Source organism: Acanthopagrus latus, chromosome 5 (assembly GCF_904848185.1).
Source record: "Acanthopagrus latus isolate v.2019 chromosome 5, fAcaLat1.1, whole genome shotgun sequence".
Classification (NCBI taxonomy): Eukaryota; Metazoa; Chordata; class Actinopteri; order Spariformes; family Sparidae; genus Acanthopagrus; species Acanthopagrus latus.
In genome coordinates, this window is record NC_051043.1 from 26,022,008 (window position 1) to 26,044,054 (window position 22,047).

General features: G+C 42.1%; 2 protein-coding genes across 19 annotated transcripts in view; one reads left to right on the forward strand and one right to left on the reverse strand.

Annotated features, from left to right (window-relative positions):
* Positions 1 to 3,230, forward strand: part of bmpr1ba (bone morphogenetic protein receptor, type IBa) — a 72,660-nt gene extending 69,430 nt beyond the window's left edge. For all 6 annotated transcript variants that reach the window (XM_037098038.1, XM_037098037.1, XM_037098033.1 and 3 more), the window contains 4 exons: positions 873 to 1,170; positions 1,290 to 1,465; positions 2,026 to 2,156; positions 2,245 to 3,230. In XM_037098038.1, the coding sequence (XP_036953933.1) occupies positions 873 to 1,170; positions 1,290 to 1,465; positions 2,026 to 2,156; positions 2,245 to 2,370 (731 nt within the window). In that variant the 3' untranslated portion in view covers positions 2,371 to 3,230. The remainder of the gene's footprint in view (positions 1 to 872; positions 1,171 to 1,289; positions 1,466 to 2,025; positions 2,157 to 2,244) is intronic.
* A 1,597-nt stretch (positions 3,231 to 4,827) lies between these two features.
* Positions 4,828 to 22,047, reverse strand: part of LOC119019449 (netrin receptor UNC5C-like) — a 371,539-nt gene continuing 354,319 nt past the window's right edge. For all 13 annotated transcript variants that reach the window (XM_037098023.1, XM_037098026.1, XM_037098024.1 and 10 more), the window contains 6 exons: positions 20,793 to 20,961; positions 17,129 to 17,362; positions 14,654 to 14,803; positions 13,217 to 13,381; positions 10,818 to 10,996; positions 4,828 to 8,833 (listed from right to left, as the gene is read on the reverse strand). In XM_037098023.1, the coding sequence (XP_036953918.1) occupies positions 8,671 to 8,833; positions 10,818 to 10,996; positions 13,217 to 13,381; positions 14,654 to 14,803; positions 17,129 to 17,362; positions 20,793 to 20,961 (1,060 nt within the window). In that variant the 3' untranslated portion in view covers positions 4,828 to 8,670. The remainder of the gene's footprint in view (positions 8,834 to 10,817; positions 10,997 to 13,216; positions 13,382 to 14,653; positions 14,804 to 17,128; positions 17,363 to 20,792; positions 20,962 to 22,047) is intronic.

Genomic DNA, 22,047 nt, shown 5'->3' on the forward strand with positions numbered 1-22,047 from the left:
AATTGATAATGACAATAATTGATAGTTGCAGCTTCTCTCTGTCAGTCTAATTGTCTGTCTCTCTAATTGTCTGACACTTTGTGCTCCATCACAATTAAGTTATTGAAAAAACAATCCTAAAATAAATGTCCAGCAGACAGAGTGTGGATAGATACTCATATGGGTGAATTAGTTTATTGAAAGGTGATTGATTTTAATAATAAACTGATTTTATGTCTTTTGTTGCCAACATGTTTTTTTTTTTTTTTTTTAAAAAAACACTGAATAATTGGAGTTGGACGGCGTCCATTCGTAACTATGCTGCACCACACTGCCAAAACAGATCAATTATAGCCAAGAGAGCGTACACCACAACAAATTATAAAGTAGACAACAACAGACTGAAAACCAGAGCTTGCATAATTAAACGCCACAAGATGCATAGTAATTAAGTAGTGGGGCAAAAGATCACTTGCCAGTTAACTAGAAGAAGGGCTGAATGCTGCCGTGCATAATGCTGCTACTGCTTCCACAGTCGATACTGCGTTTAGTTTTAAACCGAGCACCAGGATCTTTTATCTTGATTGTCATCAGATCCAACAAATCAGGCAACTGCCAACAAGATAAACATGTTAAATGAGGCGAATCAGCGCTACAGTACAGCTTCCTGCATATAGCTCCTTTCAGCACACTCTGCAGGCTCAACACAGATCAATAGAAACGGGTCTGCTCGACATACATGATTTGATTTATCCTCACAGTGACGTTTCAAAGCACACAACTGGAGGGAGATATTAGACGTATATGATGTCCGCCTCCAACATTAGGGCTTGACGCTTGAGTGTAATTCCTCGTCAGTCACGCTCTTTATTCTCCTCCCGCTCCTTCCTCAGGTTTTATTGCTGCTGATATTAAAGGAACGGGCTCCTGGACCCAGCTCTACCTGATCACTGACTACCATGAGAATGGCTCCCTGTACGACTACCTCAAATCAACCACTCTGGACAACAAAGCCATGCTGCGGCTGGCTTACTCCTCCGTGTCGGGCCTCTGTCACCTCCACACCGAGATCTTCGGCACCCAGGGCAAACCTGCCATCGCTCACAGGGACCTGAAGAGTAAGAACATACTGGTGAAAAGAAACGGGTCGTGCTGTATAGCTGACCTCGGACTGGCAGTCAAGTTTATCAGGTGAGTGTCTGGACGACGTGATGCTATTTGATCTATCTAAGTTCTGGTAGATGGTCAGACATGTTCATAAATCAAACCATTTTTTTTTGTTTTTTCATTCTGATGTCATGACTCTGCAGTGACACCAATGAGGTCGACATCCCTCCCAACACTAAAGTGGGAACAAAGCGCTACATGCCTCCGGAGGTTCTGGACGAGACTCTGGACAAAAGTCATTTTCAGTCATACATCATGGCCGACATGTACAGCTTTGGGCTCATTCTCTGGGAGATCGCTCGGTGTTGCATCTCAGGAGGTAAATGCAGTGAAAGTGATTTTCTTCTTGTTTTATTTTTTATTACACAAAACACTTTCTAAAAGCCAAAATGCCAGAATAAGGGCTATGTCTACGGAAGCCCGGAGAGGCAAGTCTTAAAATATTCTGGTGATTCTGGTTTCATTTTTATTATTTTTTTTCCCAGCTGTGAAAGCAAGTGAGAAAAAAACATAAACGTTGAAAAAAAAAACATTGAAATCTTCTTCTTGGAAAAAATATTTTTTATTTTTTATTTTTCATGCAGAAACATAATTTGTTCACCCGTTTTCACAGTTAAAAAAGAATGCAATAAGAAGAATTTTAATTTTAATTATTTTGAGAAAGCAAAGACTTTCTTTTTATTTGTTTTCACAGAAAAAAAAAAAAAACATTGAAAAAACGAGCTTGGAAATGTTTTCAGTTAAAAAACGAAATTCAATGAACAAAAACAAAATGTCTTCTCACTTACCTCTCAGGCCCCTCCGTACTATGCTTAATCAAACTTTTCTGAATCAAACAATCAAAAGTGCTTTCTGTCTTCTGTAACGTATGTGTCGAAGGGATCCTTGAAGAGTACCAGTTGCCGTACCACGAGTTGGTCCCTACAGACCCGTCTTATGATGACATGAGAGAGGTGGTCTGTATCAAGAGACTACGACCATCGTTTCCTAATCGATGGACCAGCGATGAGGTAAAGTGGATCTGAAGTGTGCTACATATTCATGCAGAAGCTCACACTGATGAACGACCTTCCTAACATAATTCTGTATCTCCCTCAGTGTTTGAGACAGATGGGGAAGCTGATGACAGAGTGCTGGGCCCACAACCCGGCCTGCCGCCTCACAGCCCTACGGGTCAAAAAGACACTTGCCAAGATGTCAGAATCACAGGACATCAAGCTGTGAGCGGGCGCTGCCAGGTGTGTGTTTACACACACAGAAAGGGCATTAACAATTACACTGGCTCCGGTCCAGGCTGCACAATCCTTTGTCCCGGGACGGGAAGCAAGATCATCACTTGGGGATCAGAGGATGATAGACTTTTGAGTCCAGATGCCCTGAACTCTGCAATCCGAGTCTCCCATGAAAAAATGTATTACAGGACTGCGGTGGTCAACTTAAAGCCAATCAGGCCTGTGTGTGGCCACCTTCTGCCCGTCAGAGAAGATGAGACATTTTTATTTCAGACTAGTGTGAGGACTCTAAAACCACGTTCCTGTTCACCTGCTCCGAAGGTCCTGGGAGAAAGTGTTTGGTTTTGATGTGGCGCTGTAGCTGCAGAGATCATGAACGAGCTACTGACCAGCGAGTGGAGTACTGTATCACCGCTTTCCGTGAAAGCTACCCTACCTGTAGATGAAGGTCCGACTGATAGAACGGGAAGGAAGTGCTTTAAGGCAATCTGTTATTGCAGCACGACGCCTCCTTTCAAAACACTGTCACCCCCCACTACTGTCTTTATGTTGTAATTGGCTCAAACACTTTTTTTGTCACTCTTAAATCGACTGCTTGTGGTTGCGATGTCTGACACTATGTGACAGGGGAAAACAAAAAAAAGTGTAATTTGAGGCTTTAAAAGTTTTGTTTACGCTGGTAATGTTTGTAGACACTGAAGTAAAGTATACCTGTATTTTTGAGCTGTGACGGGATATTTTCCATCGCGACTGAGTATTTTCCATGTAAAAAAAACAAACAAACAAAAAAAAACCTCAAACTCTCTTTATGACTTCATGTAAGAAAAATAAAGTTTATATGTCCAAATGAAATTGTGGAGTGAGGCTTTGCATGCCTCTGTCTTTCCTTGCTCTTTTAAAGCTTTTTTGTTTTCCCTCAGTGTGTTAAAAAGGGGAGCTCCTTTCTCCCACAGGAAACACGTGCCTCAAACGTCTCGTCACCTGTCCCCGCTTTTAATTACGTGACCTCTTGATGACATCACAGATTTGCGTAATTTATGCCTTTATTCACGGTGAAGTGAAGCTAATTGGAGCCGACTGCAGACATGATGAGCAGTGCATGCTCAGGCGTGTGTGAGCTGACCAATCAGAGCAGACTGGGTATTCTGTATTTATTGGGGGGGAGGAGCTTAAAGAGACAGGCCCTGGAACAGAGCATCTTGGGCAGGATGAGAAAATGAATGTGTTTATCAGAGCATGAAAAACTTTTCTAGTAGTAACCCAAAATGAACTCATGACCTTGAAAATGAGCATGATATGTCTTCTTTATTTATCAAAACCTGTGGCAGGCGTCACATTAACGGAGCGATTGGTGTCTGCCGATCAGAATCTGTTGCACAGCAACTGTAGTGTTCAATTCTTGTTGATGATGTTGCGATCTGTTACACAGTTTTGTGGAAGCGTCCCTGTTTGTTTCAGCGGGAGTGACAAACGACTTGTTGTTGTACCCCATAAACAGGCTGATGAAGTGTGTTTCCACCTTCACTGACAACACAACAGCATTAGTAACCAAACGTATCGCACCACCGCCAGCTCAACCCCGCAGACGTCACAAGGTCACTTGTGCTCCGACCACCACGCTGCCTCATACATGTAAATTGAAGTACACGTGGAACTGTCTCACCGCCATAAACCATTCACAGCTGTCACACCGAAATCAAATGACAGCCAAGTCATTAAAAAACCCATCATCCGGCTTCTATCAGGCGAGTTTCTCTGCTAATTCAAATTCTCACATAGCAGCAGTCGAGCATTAGGGAAGCTTAAACTGCCTCAGTATGAAATGGTTTCTCAAGGTAGATCTGGAGGCCTTTTCATCAGCGCCGTCAGCAGACTGTCAGGTCGTCTTCACTGGTCCAGATTCACCCTCAAATGCCACCAGTCCACCACTCATTTTTTTTTTTTATAAGTCATGTGTTTCAAGGTGTGGCAGATGTGTTGTGTTTTAAATGCCCCTTTCTTTCCTGCTGCTGTAGTTGCCTGTGAGAGAAAGTGGTGTTTTCATTCAGGAAAGAGGTTGAACATTCCCCCCAATGAAGTGTTTCACTCGTCCACATGGTCGGTGCACAGTTTGTGCTGGCTGAACGACGTGACTTAGCTGTGCCTCTTACTGTTAAGGCACGCTCTCCACATTTTCTTTGTTTTATATATATATATATATAAAAAGCACAGCAGCATGCCTCATTACAACCCACCAGTGCTGCTGGGCACACAGCATGTGGAACAGTGACACCACGAGGGTTTTCTGTTTCAGTTTCGTCCTCTTCAGGGTACTTTATCCAACGACGTAATGAGTGTGGAACGTGTAAATATGAATTTCACACAAAAAAAAGGTAGAAAATCAAAGTACAGCACGACAAATGTATGTATTCATGGTGTGGTTCTGCAGAAATAAAGCAAACACATACAGTTTTCAGCGTTGCTTATAAATATAATTTATTAATTGTCTTAAAAATTCTTTCTTACACTTTGTACAGAAAACAATTAGAGGAGATAGAGAGGCGAGCATTCAGCAAGATTGAGCAAGATTCATGAAGCGTGCCAGAATTAGCTAAAATGGACCAACACTACCCCGCAACTAACCAAATCAAATCACCCCTGATAGTAAAAATCCAAAAAGAAAATGCACTTACAAGCACAGCTCTAGTTATAGACTTCTATCATGGTAACCAATGCCAAGTTTGCATAGTAGACACCGCTTTTACAAAACAGGAAAGAAACTTAAAATTAAATTAAAAAAGAAAACTTGGAACATACAAACTAGTATCTAACTGTACTGCTCTTTTTTTTTTATATTCTCAAATTTTGCCAAATATAGCTGACAGTACACAACTGTACATACTGTGGATAGAAAATATTTTTTTTTTACATACTTTGATACCTTAACACTACTTTCTTAATTTTTCACATCATGAAGTATTCACCTCCCAGAGGCCTGCGTTTGCTCGCCTCGTATGAAAACTCCCTTTTTCTGTTATTCAGTCTACTCTACTAACAAACAGTCCGTCCCACTGGTAAACTGTAGACTGAGATCATGGCGAGGATGAAGTTTTGGGGGGAAAAGCTACATGTCGACCGGTAACTTCTTATTTCAGGACCGATTGTTTCCTTGCAACTTAAAAGTTTGATCTGGGATTCTGTGTTTCGCATGTTGATGATCGCGTGTATGAAAGAGAAACCGCTCATGACCTTTGGGTTCATATTTTGTTCCGACAACAAACTGAAATTGATGACTTGATGTTTTTAGGCTTTTATCCTCAACATGTTTTTTTTTTTACACAACTCTTCCCTTTTGATTTCCTCACATCTGACATCAGCGATTACAATTATAATTTTTTTTTAAACATACAAAACATCCACGCCGTCATTTCACCATTTGCTTTTCAATAAGGCCATCCCGTAAATTAAAAAAAAAAAAACGCACCGTCATCTGGAGGCGTCTGGATTCACATCAACACAAGAGTTCAGATTTTTAACTGGCATATTTCTGACCAACTGAACAAAGGCGGGAAAATCAATGTGGAAAAAAATCAATGCTGGAAAAAAATCGATGCCTCAAGGTTTTTCTCCTGTGTGGACAACAACGAGATGAAATCTGTCATGAAGAGGTAAAAATCTGACCTTTTGTACTGTTGTTAACGCAGGCCGTGTTTGTCAGCCCACTTGGTTTCTCTCGACAGTTTATCCTCCTCAGTATCTCCTCTACATAACTGAAGTTTAGATTCATATGGCGTCTCTCCGTAGTTCAGAGCAGAAATATCTCAGTTTTTTAAATATTTTACATGTATTTTCCTTTGAAGTGAATATTCCTCTTTCTTTACAAGGTGAACAGGGGCCTCCGATTCAGAAAGCCACTAAAAATAAGGCCGTTCGTCTCCCTCGAGTTTGGCTTGTTGCACCTTTTTCCCACCAGACACTGTTGACCTGAGTCAGTGCATACATTTAAAAAGCCAGCCTTGCTTCACAATGTTGTTTTTTTTTTCTTTTTTTTTGTTGCAATACACAAAATATATTACACTTCATTGTACACGATCCCCTCGCTTCACTTCACTCCGTGTCTTGATTTTTAGCTCTAAATCGCAACATCTTTCAACAAATACACCGCGAGTTGGAATGTTAGTTGCAGACAGAACTTTGTTTGAAAAAATAAAAGAGCAACTAACTGATATGTTACAGATTTTATCCCACACCCTAAAAACAACAACAAAAAACATTAAAAATGGCAGCTTAATAAAACAATGTTACTGTAAATAACACAAGAATGAACAAAACATATTATGCTAATATAAGGTCATTAGAATGAACATGATAATCATGTATTTACATGTTTCAGACGATCCAAAACAAGAAAAAAAACAACAAGAAAAAAAACAACAAAAAAACGTAAATGCTGTTATTCTTCTGAAGCCACTGGATGGCGCTAGTGACCAGCAAAGTCATGGTGGTGATGAACAAATCACATGTGGCCAGACGGCAGATAACACAACTGACATCCTGTGGTGACGGGACACAGAACATATGAAAGAAATATTATATATATATATATATATATATATATATATATATATATATATATATATATATATATATATATATATATATATATATATATATATATATATATATACACACATGTAAATGAAAATATGGGTGATAAAATCTGTATATCAGCTACATTTAGCGGTAATGAATGATATCAGCTGTATTTAATTCACTATCACATAATACTATTCTCCTCTGTATATTATTATTATATTCTCATTCGTCCCTTTTTGCTCCCTCTCTGAGTTGGACCCTGTCCAGAAACAAGCCCCCCTCCGTCAGTCGCTCTATCCAGAGAGACTCCTGGACCTGAGGTTGTGGTTAACCTAATGTGGCACCTGTAGCTGGAGTCACCTCCACCCTGCACCATCTAGTTCGAGGCGCGTTTGTGGCTTTGAAGATCGTCGTTTAAACGCTTCAAGCTTGTGACGAACGTTGTATCTTCCTGAACAAAAATGTATAGAATTAGTAAAAATGAGCGAACTTTAAAATGAATGTATTACTGTGAATGAGAATGAATAGCTGATGGTCTGCATCTTTGCCTCGTTTATCTGTTTATCATAAGTGCAATTTTAAATATACCTCAAAACAGACAGTTTCACAAGTCTGTCACACCTTTACCCTGCTGGAAAATGGAAAAAATGTGTTTTTTTTGTTTTTTTTTACTTGCATCCATCTGGAGTGAGATCATCTTTGGACTGGCTTCTTTAAAAAAACATTACAGGCACAAGTTAAAGTTCAGCCGCCTTTGACTTGGTGCGTCCACACTCGGGGTTGGGGATTTAAAAAAAACAACAAAACAAAACCAAAAAATCACTTACGACTTCATCTCGGGCTTGTTTCTGGTCAGGACCTTTGATTGACAGTCACTGTTCTTGTTCTGGTTCTGATCTGTTAGCAGGAAATGATCCACACATATGGACAGCGGAGTACATAGAGCGTTCCCTAGGAAACGATTAAAAAAGACAACAAACTGTACCGGCACACACGTACAGCCACGGCCCACAGGAGAAGAGCGGGATCCTTGCCTTCCTTCCTTCCTTCCCTCTCTCTCATTCTCTGCTTTCCATCCTCGTCTTACAGATGATCACCTGCAGCTCCCTCCATCATTTAATGTTTACGTCCTCCCCTCCCGTAATCAGTTTAGCGTCTCTCTCTGTGTTTACTCTCGTCTCACTGAAGAGTCTCGTCTCTTACTCACTCTCTCCTCGTCCTCGCTCCACCTTCTCCCACTGCTTTGTAATCAGTTTAGCCTCTCTCCCTTTATGATTCTGTTCCATTCCTACAGAGGTTTTCAAGGTCAGCCATCTTTCTTTTTTTCTCTGCGTCTCTTTGTTCTGAGTAAAGCAACAGCAAGAGAACAACTAGTGTTACGCTAGACGACGTCTTTTGTTTTCGTTTTTTTTTCTTCTTCTTTTTTTTTGTTCTTTTAGGCGTGTGTTCGTGTTGGATCCTGATAGACTCTGTTTGTGTTTTTAGGTTGGGATTATCTCTCCTTTTCAGTCACAAACAACACTGCGACATTGCTCAAATAAACACACAAAGATACACACACACAGTTCCAGCACCAGCTCGAGCGTTCCCGTCTGTCACCACGTTGGCGTGATTACCCTGGTATTTAACCGGTGCGTCGCTGCCGTCGCTGCAGTATCAGCTGTAGAGAATTCACATGTGATCGTCCGCCATTGTCAGTGTCGCCAACGCTGCTTCGTCAGTGTTCCTTTGTCATGGAGGCGAAGTTACTGTCGCTGCGACCCATCTCTTCCAGCACGGCGGCCAGTTCGTTGAGGTCTCCGTCGGGGAAGTGCTGCACCTCCCAGAGATCCAGGATCACGCCGGTCGGACTGGACTTGGTGGCGAAGTAGTTCAGATACCTTGGAAATGATGAGGGGCAGAATGTAAGGTTAATATCTTACATCAGAGAAGTTAAATCTTGTTTAAACATACAGTGCTGAGAGCCATGAGAACTACCTCATCAATTAAGTCTTGAATCCCACGTTATAAAACATTTTCTGAGTGAAGAGACCAAATTAAACGAGGCAGGTGAATCTTTTGAGAATATCCGCCTGTATATATGCCTTCTTAAATACATAAGGAATATAAACGCTGTGTTACAGCCTAAAAATGTGCCGACACGTCCACAGGGAGACGAGTTTTGATAGTTCTTAAGCTGTTGAGAGTCGAGTGCACGATGGCTGCAGAAGTCTGATGCCGAGCCATCTGTGATACAGATAAAGTAACGGAGAAGCCATCAGATTTGAGTCTCATGGGGATAAAAAAGGAGACTTTCTGTTCCTGTGCAAATCCTGCAATTGTACTGTTGGCACACGCGGTGCTGTTTAAACACAACCAGAGACGTGTACGTTTATCTCCTGCTTCTCTCTGTCTGTCTCTACTCCCACTCCTTCTCCCCATTTTTTTTAAAACATTTTTTTTGGTCTCACTTCAATCATCTAATAAACTATTTTCATTATTTTCTTTCTCGCCTCAGCCTCCATCTGTCTGCAGCGTGTGATAAGGGGCGTCCTGCTGTTACCTGAACCCAGAATCTGAGATCTACCTTTTTGTTTTTGTCCCAGTAGGGATTCAAAACATTAACAGGAACATTTGTGTACAGTGCGCTCAACTTTTTATATACACACGAGCATAAAATTTGGATGAGGAGAGACGGCGGTGACGGCAAAGCATGAGTCAGACTCTGAAGTCAAACAGACGTGACGTGGCCGTTACAGGAGCAGAGAGGATAAAAGGGTGCATTTCCTTGCTGGACCATTTTATGATGTTTCTTTTTTTTTTTTGAAGAGTGGCTTTTAGTGGAAATGTGGAAGCAAACAACAGTTTGGCTAGCTGTCCATTTTTCACCCACAGCTGGGGAATATCTGGTGCCCACATTAACAAACTACATCATGAGGCAGGCAGCCTGTCGGGACAACTAGGTGCACTTGTGCCCAATTATCCCTCTCAGTATCTGCTTTTGCTACGGTAGCTGCCGGCGTATGAACCGCCGGACTGAATCACTGAGTCGCACATCTGGGGACAGAGATAGTGAGGATGCTACCTGTGAGTCAGATGCAAATAGACAAATCACATCTTTACTATTTTGGCACATGGAAGTCCAAACAGTGCTGCATTTTCACTGAAGCTCCACAGGGATGCAGGCTCAAAATATTGAAATGAGAGACCGGATTCGTTGTGCACATGAGATTACAGGGTGGATGTTCCGTCTACAGGAGAAAACTACCAGTCACATTCAGCAAACACAGGTATTTATATATACACATGGCTATAAGCAGAACAGCAGGTACGTTTTTATGAAGTAAGTATTCATTTTAAAGTGAGAGGAGTACAAAGATATGTAGGTACTGCGACAAAAAAATAACTCCAATTCTTATTCATCGACATTTGAGGAGTGTGTAGAGATGGGAATCTTGTGCGATTTGGCGCCCCCTACAATTTCTGAGTGCAACACAACTGTTTTAAATACAAATCCAAAATAATAATAGTAATACTAATCTCTTCCCTGTCTTAATAGACAGCTAAATAATTGCTAAAGCTCCGAAGCAGTTTTTTTTTTATAATGCTTTTTTCTCTAACATAGAGAAAGTCTGAACAACTTCACTGCTGTCTGTCACTCTGTAGGGCAGAATATAGATTGTGGACCGCACCGTCTGACTTTTAATCTGTGAGGTTGCATCACAGCTCTTCTTCTGTGAGGTGAGACGTGCCACCGTGATGAGCTGCTGTCCCATTAAGTGAGAGTGATTTCTCTGACTTAAGAAGAAGAAGAAAAAAAAAAAAAACGCCTCAGGGAAGCATTCAGGAAACAAAGGATTTTTACAAAATGTGCACGTGCATCACCTGTCAAGGTTGAGTTTGTGGGCCAGCATCCTCCAGTCGTTGCCTCTGGTCTGTGGTGCATCTAGGCTGCCACACAGCTTCTGTCTGATAGATAGAGGGATGCGGAAGGCGTTGGGCCCCACCAAGGTTGTGATGTTACTGGCAGGATCCATCAGAGACGTGTCTATGCACTGGACCTCCTGGGAACACAGAAAGAAATTGGTCACCTTTTATTTTAGAGCAAAAAAAAAACTTCCTGCTGTGATTTTTTTCCCTCATCCCTGGCACTAATACTCTTCTTCTTCTAGGATCCCTCTGCTAAACGCTCGTCTCTCTTGCTTGCCTTCAGTGTAACCAATCACAGATACGTCTCCTAATTAATACAAGAGTGAAACAAACACAAAGATCTGCTTCCAACCGCTCACTCTCGCTCCTCTCGCTGTAGATCTCTGTCTGTTTCTGAACCTTCATCCCATTAATCTGCCACTCCTGGGCTGAAAGGAGGCAGCGGCCTATAATGAACCTGGCATAGCAGAAGGAAACAACAACTGCCACTGTTGATGTGAATGATCACTATTTACTGCGTCTACTTAGCCCCAATTTACAGCAGAGAGCTCTGAACTGCTGGAGACTGAATGATTGATGCAGGGGGACATCTTTGTTTTCTCTGTTGATATAATAAATGCTTCAAATCTGCTTTACTTTCCATTGTTCAGACACTGCCGTCTGGTTGGAGCTCTACAGCATTTTGTTTAATGCATAGACAAAGAGAATCACTTCAGCTCTGATTACCACACTTGCCAAGCATCCGATGTGATCATAGTAATTATTTTGTGCGGCTAGGTATGGCCTATTGAAACGGATTACAACTGATCACTTAAAAGAATCCTTTAATGCCGCACTTAAACTAAAATCAAACAGAAGTGATAGTTTTCACTGTTTGTCTGTTTGTGTTGTTTTAATTTGTCTGACAGCTTCACAAAGTAAACACAGAAACACACTAGAAAGCGCTGGAGAAACGCAGGATGTGACATTTCTATTATGCTTTCTTTCTGTGTGTGAGTTTTGCAACTCTCGACAGTTGCGAGTGAGAATAAAGTTGTCTGACCCAATTAGACTTGGTAGCGAGACGGGAGAGACATTGTACCGACTTATCACAGTTATGACTGTAGTTTAATTTAGTGCTCTCTGCTTCTCAGGTTGAGGTCAAACATCTTCCAGTTTAATTGGTAACACTTAATAATAATTACTTTACTGCTTCATGATAACTTTTTTAAATCGTTAAAAGAGGTCATATTATGCTTTTTTCTTTCCTTTATTGTGTTATGTAGCATCTTTGTGCATGTAAATCTACTGCTAAGTGAGAAAGCGTTATTTTGGATCACACTACCTTGTTTGACACGACCCGTCCTACCCTGCCTCTGATTGGCCACATCCTGCACGTTAAGTAATCTGCATGTTTAAATCTCACTAAAGATTGAACCGAGTTGAGATGTCAACTCTCTCAAAAATAATGTGTCAAAAATAGCAAATTAGCATCATATTACCTCTTTAATAAATGTTAAATATAATTTAACATTTTATTTCTGCATTAAAAGAAACATTTATCAAAACATACAACATAACTATAAAATAACTATCCTTTAATTACTTTAGTGTTAACATTTTTTGTGCATTATGATCAGGATCTATTGGTTCCATTGTCTGTTAATAACTTGAGCTAAACAACACTTATGGCAGGAACTCAAACTCCACTCGACAAACTTGTTCTAGGCTACAGACCTCGGCTGTTATTCTCATTTTGCTCCTCGACCAGTGCTGGAGGAGTGGAAAACATACAGTATGTGTGACCCTCCCTGTTGCTTCAACTCTTCCTCTATATGCAGGAGAGAAAACTGTGTCTCTCTTTGTCAACTTGTCAACTTATCTGGTGAAACAGGGGTTAAAAAATTCTAAAGTGCAACGCTATCACCCATGAACCACGGGAGAATTCAAAGCAGTGACATTCCCGGAGAAGTGTCTGACCTTCGACCAAAACCGTCCGCACACCCTCACACACATTCGGCGACTTTGTGGTTACATTTCTAGAAAAATCAAAGACGAGTTATTCCTCCCGTGTTATGCGACCTCTAGCCTCAGTATGAATGATTGAACAGAGTCGCAGAACCATAGCAGGAACCCTCACTGTCTGACAGAGAGAGAGGAGAAAAAAAAAAACTTGGTGACTTTAAGACCTTTAGTCTGGGGGATGTAGAAGTTGGTACAAGGATCCCCTCCCTCTCTCTGTGACTGTGTTCATCTTTTCAATTGTTTTATCCCTTCCCTGGCTCAGCACGACTTCAACTTGTCTGTCGCAGTTTTATCAACTTGTAACAAATAAACAGCGTGTCAGTTTTGCTGCGGGAGTCCTGCAGACTTGCCTCCTCCAGTGTGTTGCTGAGCTGAAAGATCTGTCCTTCTCCTTCCACCTGCCGCACACACAGCTTGCAGCTGATCTCTGTGGTGGCCGGGCTCAGTCTCTCCAGGGTGAAGGTGCAGTGAAGAGTTCTCTGGCTGCCACTCCACACCTGGTAGAATGGGATCTCCTGGAGGAAGCGAGAATAATAATCATGTTTTTCACGCGAGGAAAGCTGAGAAGAATCTGCCAACTGTGACTGTGATAAAATATGAATGGCTGAACCCATTTCGAACACTGTGAATGGTTTGCTAATCTCGTTCTAAATGTTTGTGTGCTGTAGATGTTTGTGAGCTAAGCCCCTCCCTTATAACAGCCACTGTCCAGTCAGGGAGGCCTGTCAAGCTTTAAGAACAAGTGAAAATGTCGACAAGCTGCCAGTTTAGAAGGCAGTGTGTGGAAGACCTCACTCGCTGCTGAATCCATCTGAGATCAACAACAGGAGACGATGACTAATGCTAACGAGCTTGTCATGCAGTTGTTAGCAAACAAAAACGTCTTAAAGTTAAAACATAACTTATAATTTATTTTCAAAGTGTTAATATGTAAGAACTGGACTGGACACTGCTGTATTGTGTTTATATTTTGATGATTGTATCCTTCTATTAGCTTGTTAGCTCAGTTAGCAGTGCAGCTAGAGAGAGAACCAGAGGAGTCTTGCTGTTTACACCACCAGCGAAAGAGGTTTTCAGACTCGTTGCTAACTGGTAAGACTGTTATTTTTAAAAATTCTATTTATATTTTCAGCTAATTTATCTTTGCATTTAAAAAATAAAAAAAACTTAAATAATGAAACTTTAAATCAACAAAATGTAAGTTCCTGAAGGTAGTTGATTGGTGAGTCTCCTCCCCAGGTTGTAAAGTGAAGGGTTTGTGTTCATGGCACATTTAAAAATATGGGAAAGCGGGATAATACATTATATTACAAAAGCTATGGGGAGTCTAACTAAACATTAGCATAATAAAGTCATATACTGACACACCCTGCTGTGCATTAACATGCTGTTCCTGTATGTGTTTGTCTCGCGGAGCGCGTGTCCTCTTCATTCACATTAATCAACCAACAACTTATATTGTGTATGCAGCTCTTAAATGCACATCACAGTCCTTTCTCTGCTTCTCTCTGATGTTTCTGAGCTACTTTTTCAAGCCATATCTTTCTGCAGAATGTCTTGTTGAAAATGGCATCATGTCATGTCGGGTGTGAAAGCTTGATAGGTGCAGCAACAGTAACCGTGGAGAGACTGCGAGCCGTGCTGCTAGTGTTGCAAAAAAAATAAAAAAGTACATTCACACAAAGACTCGCCATGTTTCATCTACATCTTAGTTAAATATAAGTAGTCTTATATCATAATGTATTATCTATATATGCATATGTGCAGTGTGTGTGTATCCCTCTCACCTGATACTTTGCGATGAGCTTGCTCTTCCAGAGTGTGTGTGGCACGTCGTGGATTGACAGTCTCAAGTTGTGTGTGCTGTCTTTAAAGTTCAGAGTCTTTGGTTCATCCAGGAGCTTCCCTCCCATCTGGGTCTCCATCTGAAGAACCTCCTGCACAGAACACCACGAAACCAAACAAAACATAAGAATAACTACTTCAAACTCCCTTCCTGATTTTTCTTATTACTTCATCTCGCTCACTGAGCCATTTACTTTTCACACAGCATCAGGAAGTGTTGAAAGCCTTTTAATTTATCTTGCATTATTAGTGCAGACAATTCCGCCTCGGCTCCTGCCTTGATGTACACAGCACAAAGAAAAAAGACTTGAAACACATGAAAGTTTTCATTAAGATACGTATCATCAGGAAAATCTCAGCGGCTGTGTTCCCTGGGTCTGAGCAAAGCTCAGTTCTGCTAACTGCGCTGAACTGAAGAGAGACATTAAGATGCTCAATAAAAACCTCGATTAATAATGCAGCAGCAGTCAAAGCACTGCTGTTGTGAGATGTGGGAAATGAAGCATATCTTTAATGTTAGACAGTAAAACTAAATTACTTCTATTGACTTTAGAGGATGACCTCAATGCATCATATTACTTATGAAAATAATACACACAGAAGTAAAGTGAGCTCTGACTATTTCAGATTGTGAAGCCCACTTTGGTCTCTTTCATTAACCCTTCTGTCTCTGCCAACATGCCGGTACTGCTTCTGCTTGTAGTACCAACTCACCCAAACTGGATTTAAAAGCTGATGTACTGCATTTAATGGGAGCTTTTGTTTTGCTTTCTGATAATTAATGTTTGTTTTAAACCCGGTTAATCTGTTAGAGTCCCGTATATTTAAATCTCTTCGGTCATAATATGTGGTTAGGAGTTTGGTTGTCATGACATGTGGATAATGACGAAAATTGTGACATTTTAATATGAAACATAGTGATCATAGGTATCCATATGGTAATGAACTTTAATCTTGGTTGCCACTCGCTATAAAACAGAAAACAGAGGAGGAAAAAGACACGAGAACTAGCCACAGTGGCTAGCTTCTCCCTCATTGTGTGGTGAAAGCTAGCAGACGAGAGCGAGATACTCTACCTACAGCGCAGTAAATATCACGATGATGTTGTTATCCTGTTGTGAAAATCTGATATTGTGGCAGCCCTAATTCACAGGTTGTCAAAAATCGATGCTTTAGGTTGGTGATGAGCTGCATCAGTAATCCCCATGAATTGTTTATAAGCTCAATAAACACAGATGATATTTCACTGTCATCTTTTTCATTAGAGCGGTACGCTGAAATCTTCCAGGACACGTGGACCGGCAACGGAATTTTGTGAAGTGATTCTGTCATCTTGACGCGTTTGTCCATTTTGTGGACCAAAGAAAGCAGCACAATTCTACTTTTCTGTGCTGCAGTTAATAATAATAATACACTGCACACACAGTCCAGTGGGGATTCATCCTTTTCAAATTGACTTCTGTATGCCAACGAAGCCCACACCAGGAGAGAGAGCTAAGAATGTATCTGTGCCCTGCAGGCACGCACTGGCATGCATAACAGTAAACATACATATTGATAACAGCAACGTATTTACAGGCTCTTGATCTGATTACATACGAAATGAGGAAATTAAGGTAGGCTCTCACACACACACACACACACACACACTCGGTTATTTTTCTGAGGGAAGAATAAGTTATCAGTATGACTTCTGATTCCTCCTACAGCCTTTTCAAAATAATCAATTCCTCCTTCCCATCATCTTCCTACGCGGCAGCTCTACTGTAGATATACAGCAGAGACTTCCCCTTTGAAACGCCAACCGATCAATTATACTCCACAAAGTCTCCATCATTATAAAGTCCACCTCTGAACTTTGTTTTCAAGCCACAATTGCCTGTTTGAAATGGTAAAAGCCGAGCGGCGCATCGATGCCGTGCTGTGTGAGCGTGTGCATGGCTGTGTGCCACGCTGACACTTGACTTATCATTGGATGCATAAATTACCAATGTTAATCTCCCGTATCAGATGGTCCCTCCTGTGCTTTGAATTTGTTTAAATTCCAAAGCATCTCTGTTTTGACATTGCTTCTGACCCTGTGCTGTTTACTGCTTCTCAGCTCGTTTCTAAAAGATCAGAGGTGGAAAAATAAACCTACTTCTTTTCATGACTCCAGACAATCACTTCTGTTTAAGCTTTAATATGTTTTACTTCAAATGAAAATAACTCGTGAAGAGTTTAAGCATGCAAGCAAAAACCACACAGGACTGAAGACTACAACAGAACTGGAGTATCGTAAATCTCTTCTGTTCTTTCACTGTTGCTGAAGCTTTGGAGAAACTTGCCACACTCTTCAATGTACCTCTTTAAAAGCAAAAACAAAGCAAAACAAAAGGAATAATTTGCTTTGATTTCCTTTAGTTTCAGTATTTTACCTTGAGTGCATCCTGTGTGTCGTCCAGACAGTAGACCCTGATGTGATAGTCCAAAGTTGTGCAGGAGACGGGTCCAAACACAGCCAGTTTGAGCCTCTTGGCGGCTGCCTTGCAGATTGACTGGCCCACCAGGCAGTAAGTCCCCAGGGTCTCTGTTAAGATGTGACATGCCTCCGAGTCCATCTGCACATAGCAGGGGGTGGTGAAGTTTTCCTCTCCAACGACGACCACATCCTGTGGAAAAGACATACGCAGACACACAAAGTCACACACAGTTTTTTTTTTTTTTCAGGGTGTCTGTGAAATACTGTCATTGAATTTACCATATGAGCCTCTACTCAAACTGAAGGGAGATCCTAGATTTATTTGAGTCAGACTGACTTCAAAAACAGGTCTCTTTCCAACTCCTGCAGCATTATAAGTATATGCTATAAACCTCTCCTGTTGGCAATGCAAACTAAAAAGTTCCCCAATGCGTTTCACATTAAAACCTGGCTCAGGGGTTCAGGGGAATGATGCCCTTCTGGGTTCTTGGAAAGCTTTTACCGTGAAACACCTACTGACTTTAATGAACTCTGAAGGGGCAGTATTTTAACATTTTAGTTGAAAATGTTCCAAAACTAAAACGGTGAATATTTAGCTGTTTTGACATCACATCGCCTGTGAAGAGAAATCTACTGAAGTTAGCATGCTAGCTGGCCAGCCCTGGTCTGTCCTGGTCCAAAGCTCCAGTGGTCGCAGTGTGAACGCTAACACCTGCCTGAGCTCCCGGTCTGAACTGCTAGCTGCATGGCTAATTTAGCTAATCAGCTACTAGCAGCTACAGCTAGCAGCAGTTAGAGGTTATTTGCTGTCAGTATGAATTTGACAAGTGGCCATATCTTACATATTGCACCTTTTAGAAGATATCTAAAGTGAGTCTTAAAGCAACAGTGTGTGTGACAACAGTATTTCTGTTTGAACAACATATTACGATCACCATGGTGATGTTCTCACGCAAACAGAGATTATCCCCCCCCCCCCGCATTAGCCTTTATTTGTTCGTACGGACCGCTTTTAATACGACCTAGGCTTTGTTTGATTACTGGCTTTATTTGAGAGTCCGTGGGCATTAGGCCACATTCTGTGTGTTAACAGAACACAACCGGACCTGCGCTCAGAGCCATTTCCACTAATGCAAACAAACCCCTGAATAAGCAGGTTGTGGTTTCGAACTGATCCATTCCTCTCTTCCTATAAATACTGAGGTTTGTGGAGTTGTGCTAACTGTATAAAAAACAATCACTGCAACAGAAGTTTTAAATCATTTTGCATGGTGGGTCGTCTTGATAAGACTTGTCTTTGTTATTCTGGTAATTCCTCTTAAAAACACAGCTGCTGGATTGTTTTGTTGTTTTCTTTTTCCTTTCAGCTTCAGTTTGAGCTGAGAGTGAAATGTAAATGCAAGTCTGGCCACACATATGACTTCTGAAAGTAAATCAAGGTGTCCATTAGGAGACTGATAACACTTGTTCAGAGCTGTCGTCTGTGAAGTGTGTCCAATCCCGCTGTGATTATCTGCCGGCTGCTGTTGCTCATATCATCTCTACAGCTCTCGCCGTCGCAGCCCGAGAGTTATGGCAAATCCATACGGCTCTTCAGGTCGAGCGAGGATGCGCAGGCTCGCTGTGTTCTTTTTTTTTTTCCACGTAGAAGGGCTGCATCTCCAATTAGCCGTGCACGCACACATTCTTGCGTGCGTGACTGTGAGTAATTTGCCACACACACACACACACACACACACACACACACACACACACACACACACACACACACACACACACACACACACACACACACACGCACACACAGGCTCATGCAAATATTGAGTTTTGAATCTCGGTTCATGTGGAGCTGTGTTCCTGCAGACGAGCGAGTCAAATCAATACAAAGAGGTAGGAAAGCAATACGGTATGAATCTGTTATTACTGGTAATCACAACCGTGGCTGCTCCCCCCTGATGTGAGGGGAATTCAATTACCTTCCTCTCCCTGTTTTGGGGAAAACTTTCTGATGGGAAATGGATGTTCTACTGCAATAAGAGAAAAACAAATCGACTTCCTGATGAAATTCCACTTTTCATTTTTCTCGTCTTTACCCACTCTGCACCCAACGCCTTCTCCCTTCTCTCTCTCTCTCTCTCTTTCTCTCTCTTCCTCAAACACACACACAGACACACACACACACACACACAGAATCTTATGCATGGCTAATTGTGCAGAGACATTGTGTTGAGCTGTGATAAGCAACAGAAGACAGCATACGGGGGCCTTGTAGACACAGTGATGCTGCAAGACAGCCTTATCACCCACACCCACACACAAGGATACACACAAGCACGCACGCGGGCACGCACAAACACACACACACACACACAAGCAACAGACGCAATCATGCACACACACACAGAAGCAGATTGCTGAGGTAGAGACTTCACGCTGAGAGACATGGGAGGAGGGAGGGAGGGAGAGATGGGGAGAGAGGAAAAAAAAAGGAGGGATAGAAATATAAGAAGAAAGATGAGAGAAGAGGAGGACGGCAGGGGCATAACAAATTGCTTCTGATAGGAGTCTTCAACCCCCTGCTTGTCTGCTCGCCTGTAGGCACTTTATGTTTACCGGATTTTCTCTTCTTTCTCTTTCTTTTCCTTCCCTCACTGCACGTGCATGTGCGTAATGCAGACGAATCCTCACGCCGTGACGTATGGGAGCCATGTATGTGTGCTGCATGAGTCATAGTGTTGTCATGACTCCGGCTGTGACTGTGTGCAGGTGTGTGTGGCTTCTTCATGCCTGGATAATTAAGCTGCTGCATGTGTTTGTGTATCTACAGCACATACGTGTTTTTTCGGCATCTCTGGCAACACAACAGCTGTACAGTCTGATTGTTGCGCCGTGAGCTCACTTAAAAACAGGACACAGTGGTGCTGGAATGTGTAACGATACAAATTCTGAATATCTAAAATGGTTTTAATGCTAATTTTCTACAGCCGGCACCAGCTGTGCTTTATCAGTCTCCCTCCTCTCAGATAGCGAGCTAACACACATACACACCATTTCTGAAGGCCCCCGACACAAGGGGCTGATGATCAGCTGTCTGGCAATCTGGACAATCCACCGTTGGAGGGTTTTTGGCTGATTCGGCATGAAGAATTGGCAACAGCTCATCAGTAAGAGAAATCACTGTGACTGGCTGGTCAAGTTGCATTTAACAGGAACGGACGAAGACAGGGAAAGCTTCTTTAGCCTACCAGCGACCTCTTACCAGACACATTCTCGATTAAAAGCAGCTGTATAAGTGAGAGCGGTCTCCAGGTACGGAACTTACAAGCCTGTCGGCCGTCAGCTGTAGTCTTTGCGGTGCGTTCAAGTGCAGCTTTTTGGCCAAGACACGCAAGATGTGAGGCGGCTCAACAGTCAGCCTTCAGCGCAGCTACTTCTCTGATGACAGTTTGGTGTCTTCAGCTTAAAGGTCTATTCTAAATGAAACAAATGTTTGTTTTGTGTGACATCTAACGATAACTAAAGTCCTTCTGAAGATATCTGCTACGAGCCAAGAAAACAGCGATCAAAGTGTGTGTAAACCATTTCCAAGCACACAAACAAGCTACAGTGTGAGCACTCACCTCCCACTCCCCCATGGCCAGTTGGTTCTTCAGCTGTATGAGCCAGTCTTCGTGGACGTTGTCAGCACAGTGGTGGATGGTGAGGATCACCGGTCTGGTCAGCAGGGCTCCTGGAGGTCCACAGCTCACCACTGGGCTCAGCACTGTCTGGATGTCCTCTACCGGGGGTCTGGAAAAGACAGATAACCATGAAGAGCAACAGGAGGGCTGCCTCGTTGGCTACCAGCCCGCGTGCAGCTGCAGGGTTGCGGTATTGATTTCACCAGTCGGCTGTGTTCTTTGTTGTTTTTTTTCTCATAATGTTCACATATGGAAAAACTCAGCTGGCGTGATAGAAGCAGCAGGTGTACAGTTAGAGCAGCTTAGAGGAGATGAAAAAATCAAGAGAACAAAACAGAGCAGAGCAGCAGAAATTCAATCGGAGGATGATTAGTGGAGTCAGGAGGGCTTCAGCTCCAGTCAGCGGCTCTCAGCTCATGGGCAGGAAATAAACGACTGCTGTTCACAGGCTCTGCTGCCTTTTGCTGTATATTCGAATATTGGAACCTCGAGCGCTCGCTGACTAATGTATATTACGGTACAAACCCACGGAATACCACGGGCTCATCTGCTGCAAGTAAATGTGAGATTACACATATTGGAATTGATAATTTGTTAGCCTTCCCTCATTATTAAATCAAAAAGGTAAAACTGCATTCATAAATTAAATATGAAAACACATATGGAAATGACCGTGTTTTCCCTGTGTAATCTGTCATCCAGTCGTTTACCTCGCCCGTCCAGCTGAAGATATTCATTGAGCCCATACTGACGGAGGAGATGGATCAAAATTTTCAGAAGCGATTTTCTTTTTCTTTTTTTTTTAAAGCCCACCTCGTGTCAGGGGGCGCTAATCCTCAGCAGTTTTATCGATTCAGCTGCTGGAGCTCATTATCGACTCATGGAGGGTTCACATGGGGAGGAGAGGCGAACAGATAAAGACAGTATGACTCAAACTGTAACTGTTGGACTTACCTGCAGGAGCAGGAGGTAGCCCCTCGCAGTGTTTATGCGTTTTATCGTCATGCCATGTTTCTTTCATCATACAGATGAGAGAAAATGGATGTTTCAGAATCACCCATGCGGGAAAACAGACAGCCGAGAGTCTTAACGAGCTGAACCGCATGACTCCAGCTCACCAAGTGTTTCTGAGGAGAGTCAATGCAGCCATGTGATTTTTTTTTTTTTCCGCTCGCCAGCCATAGACTGGGATGAA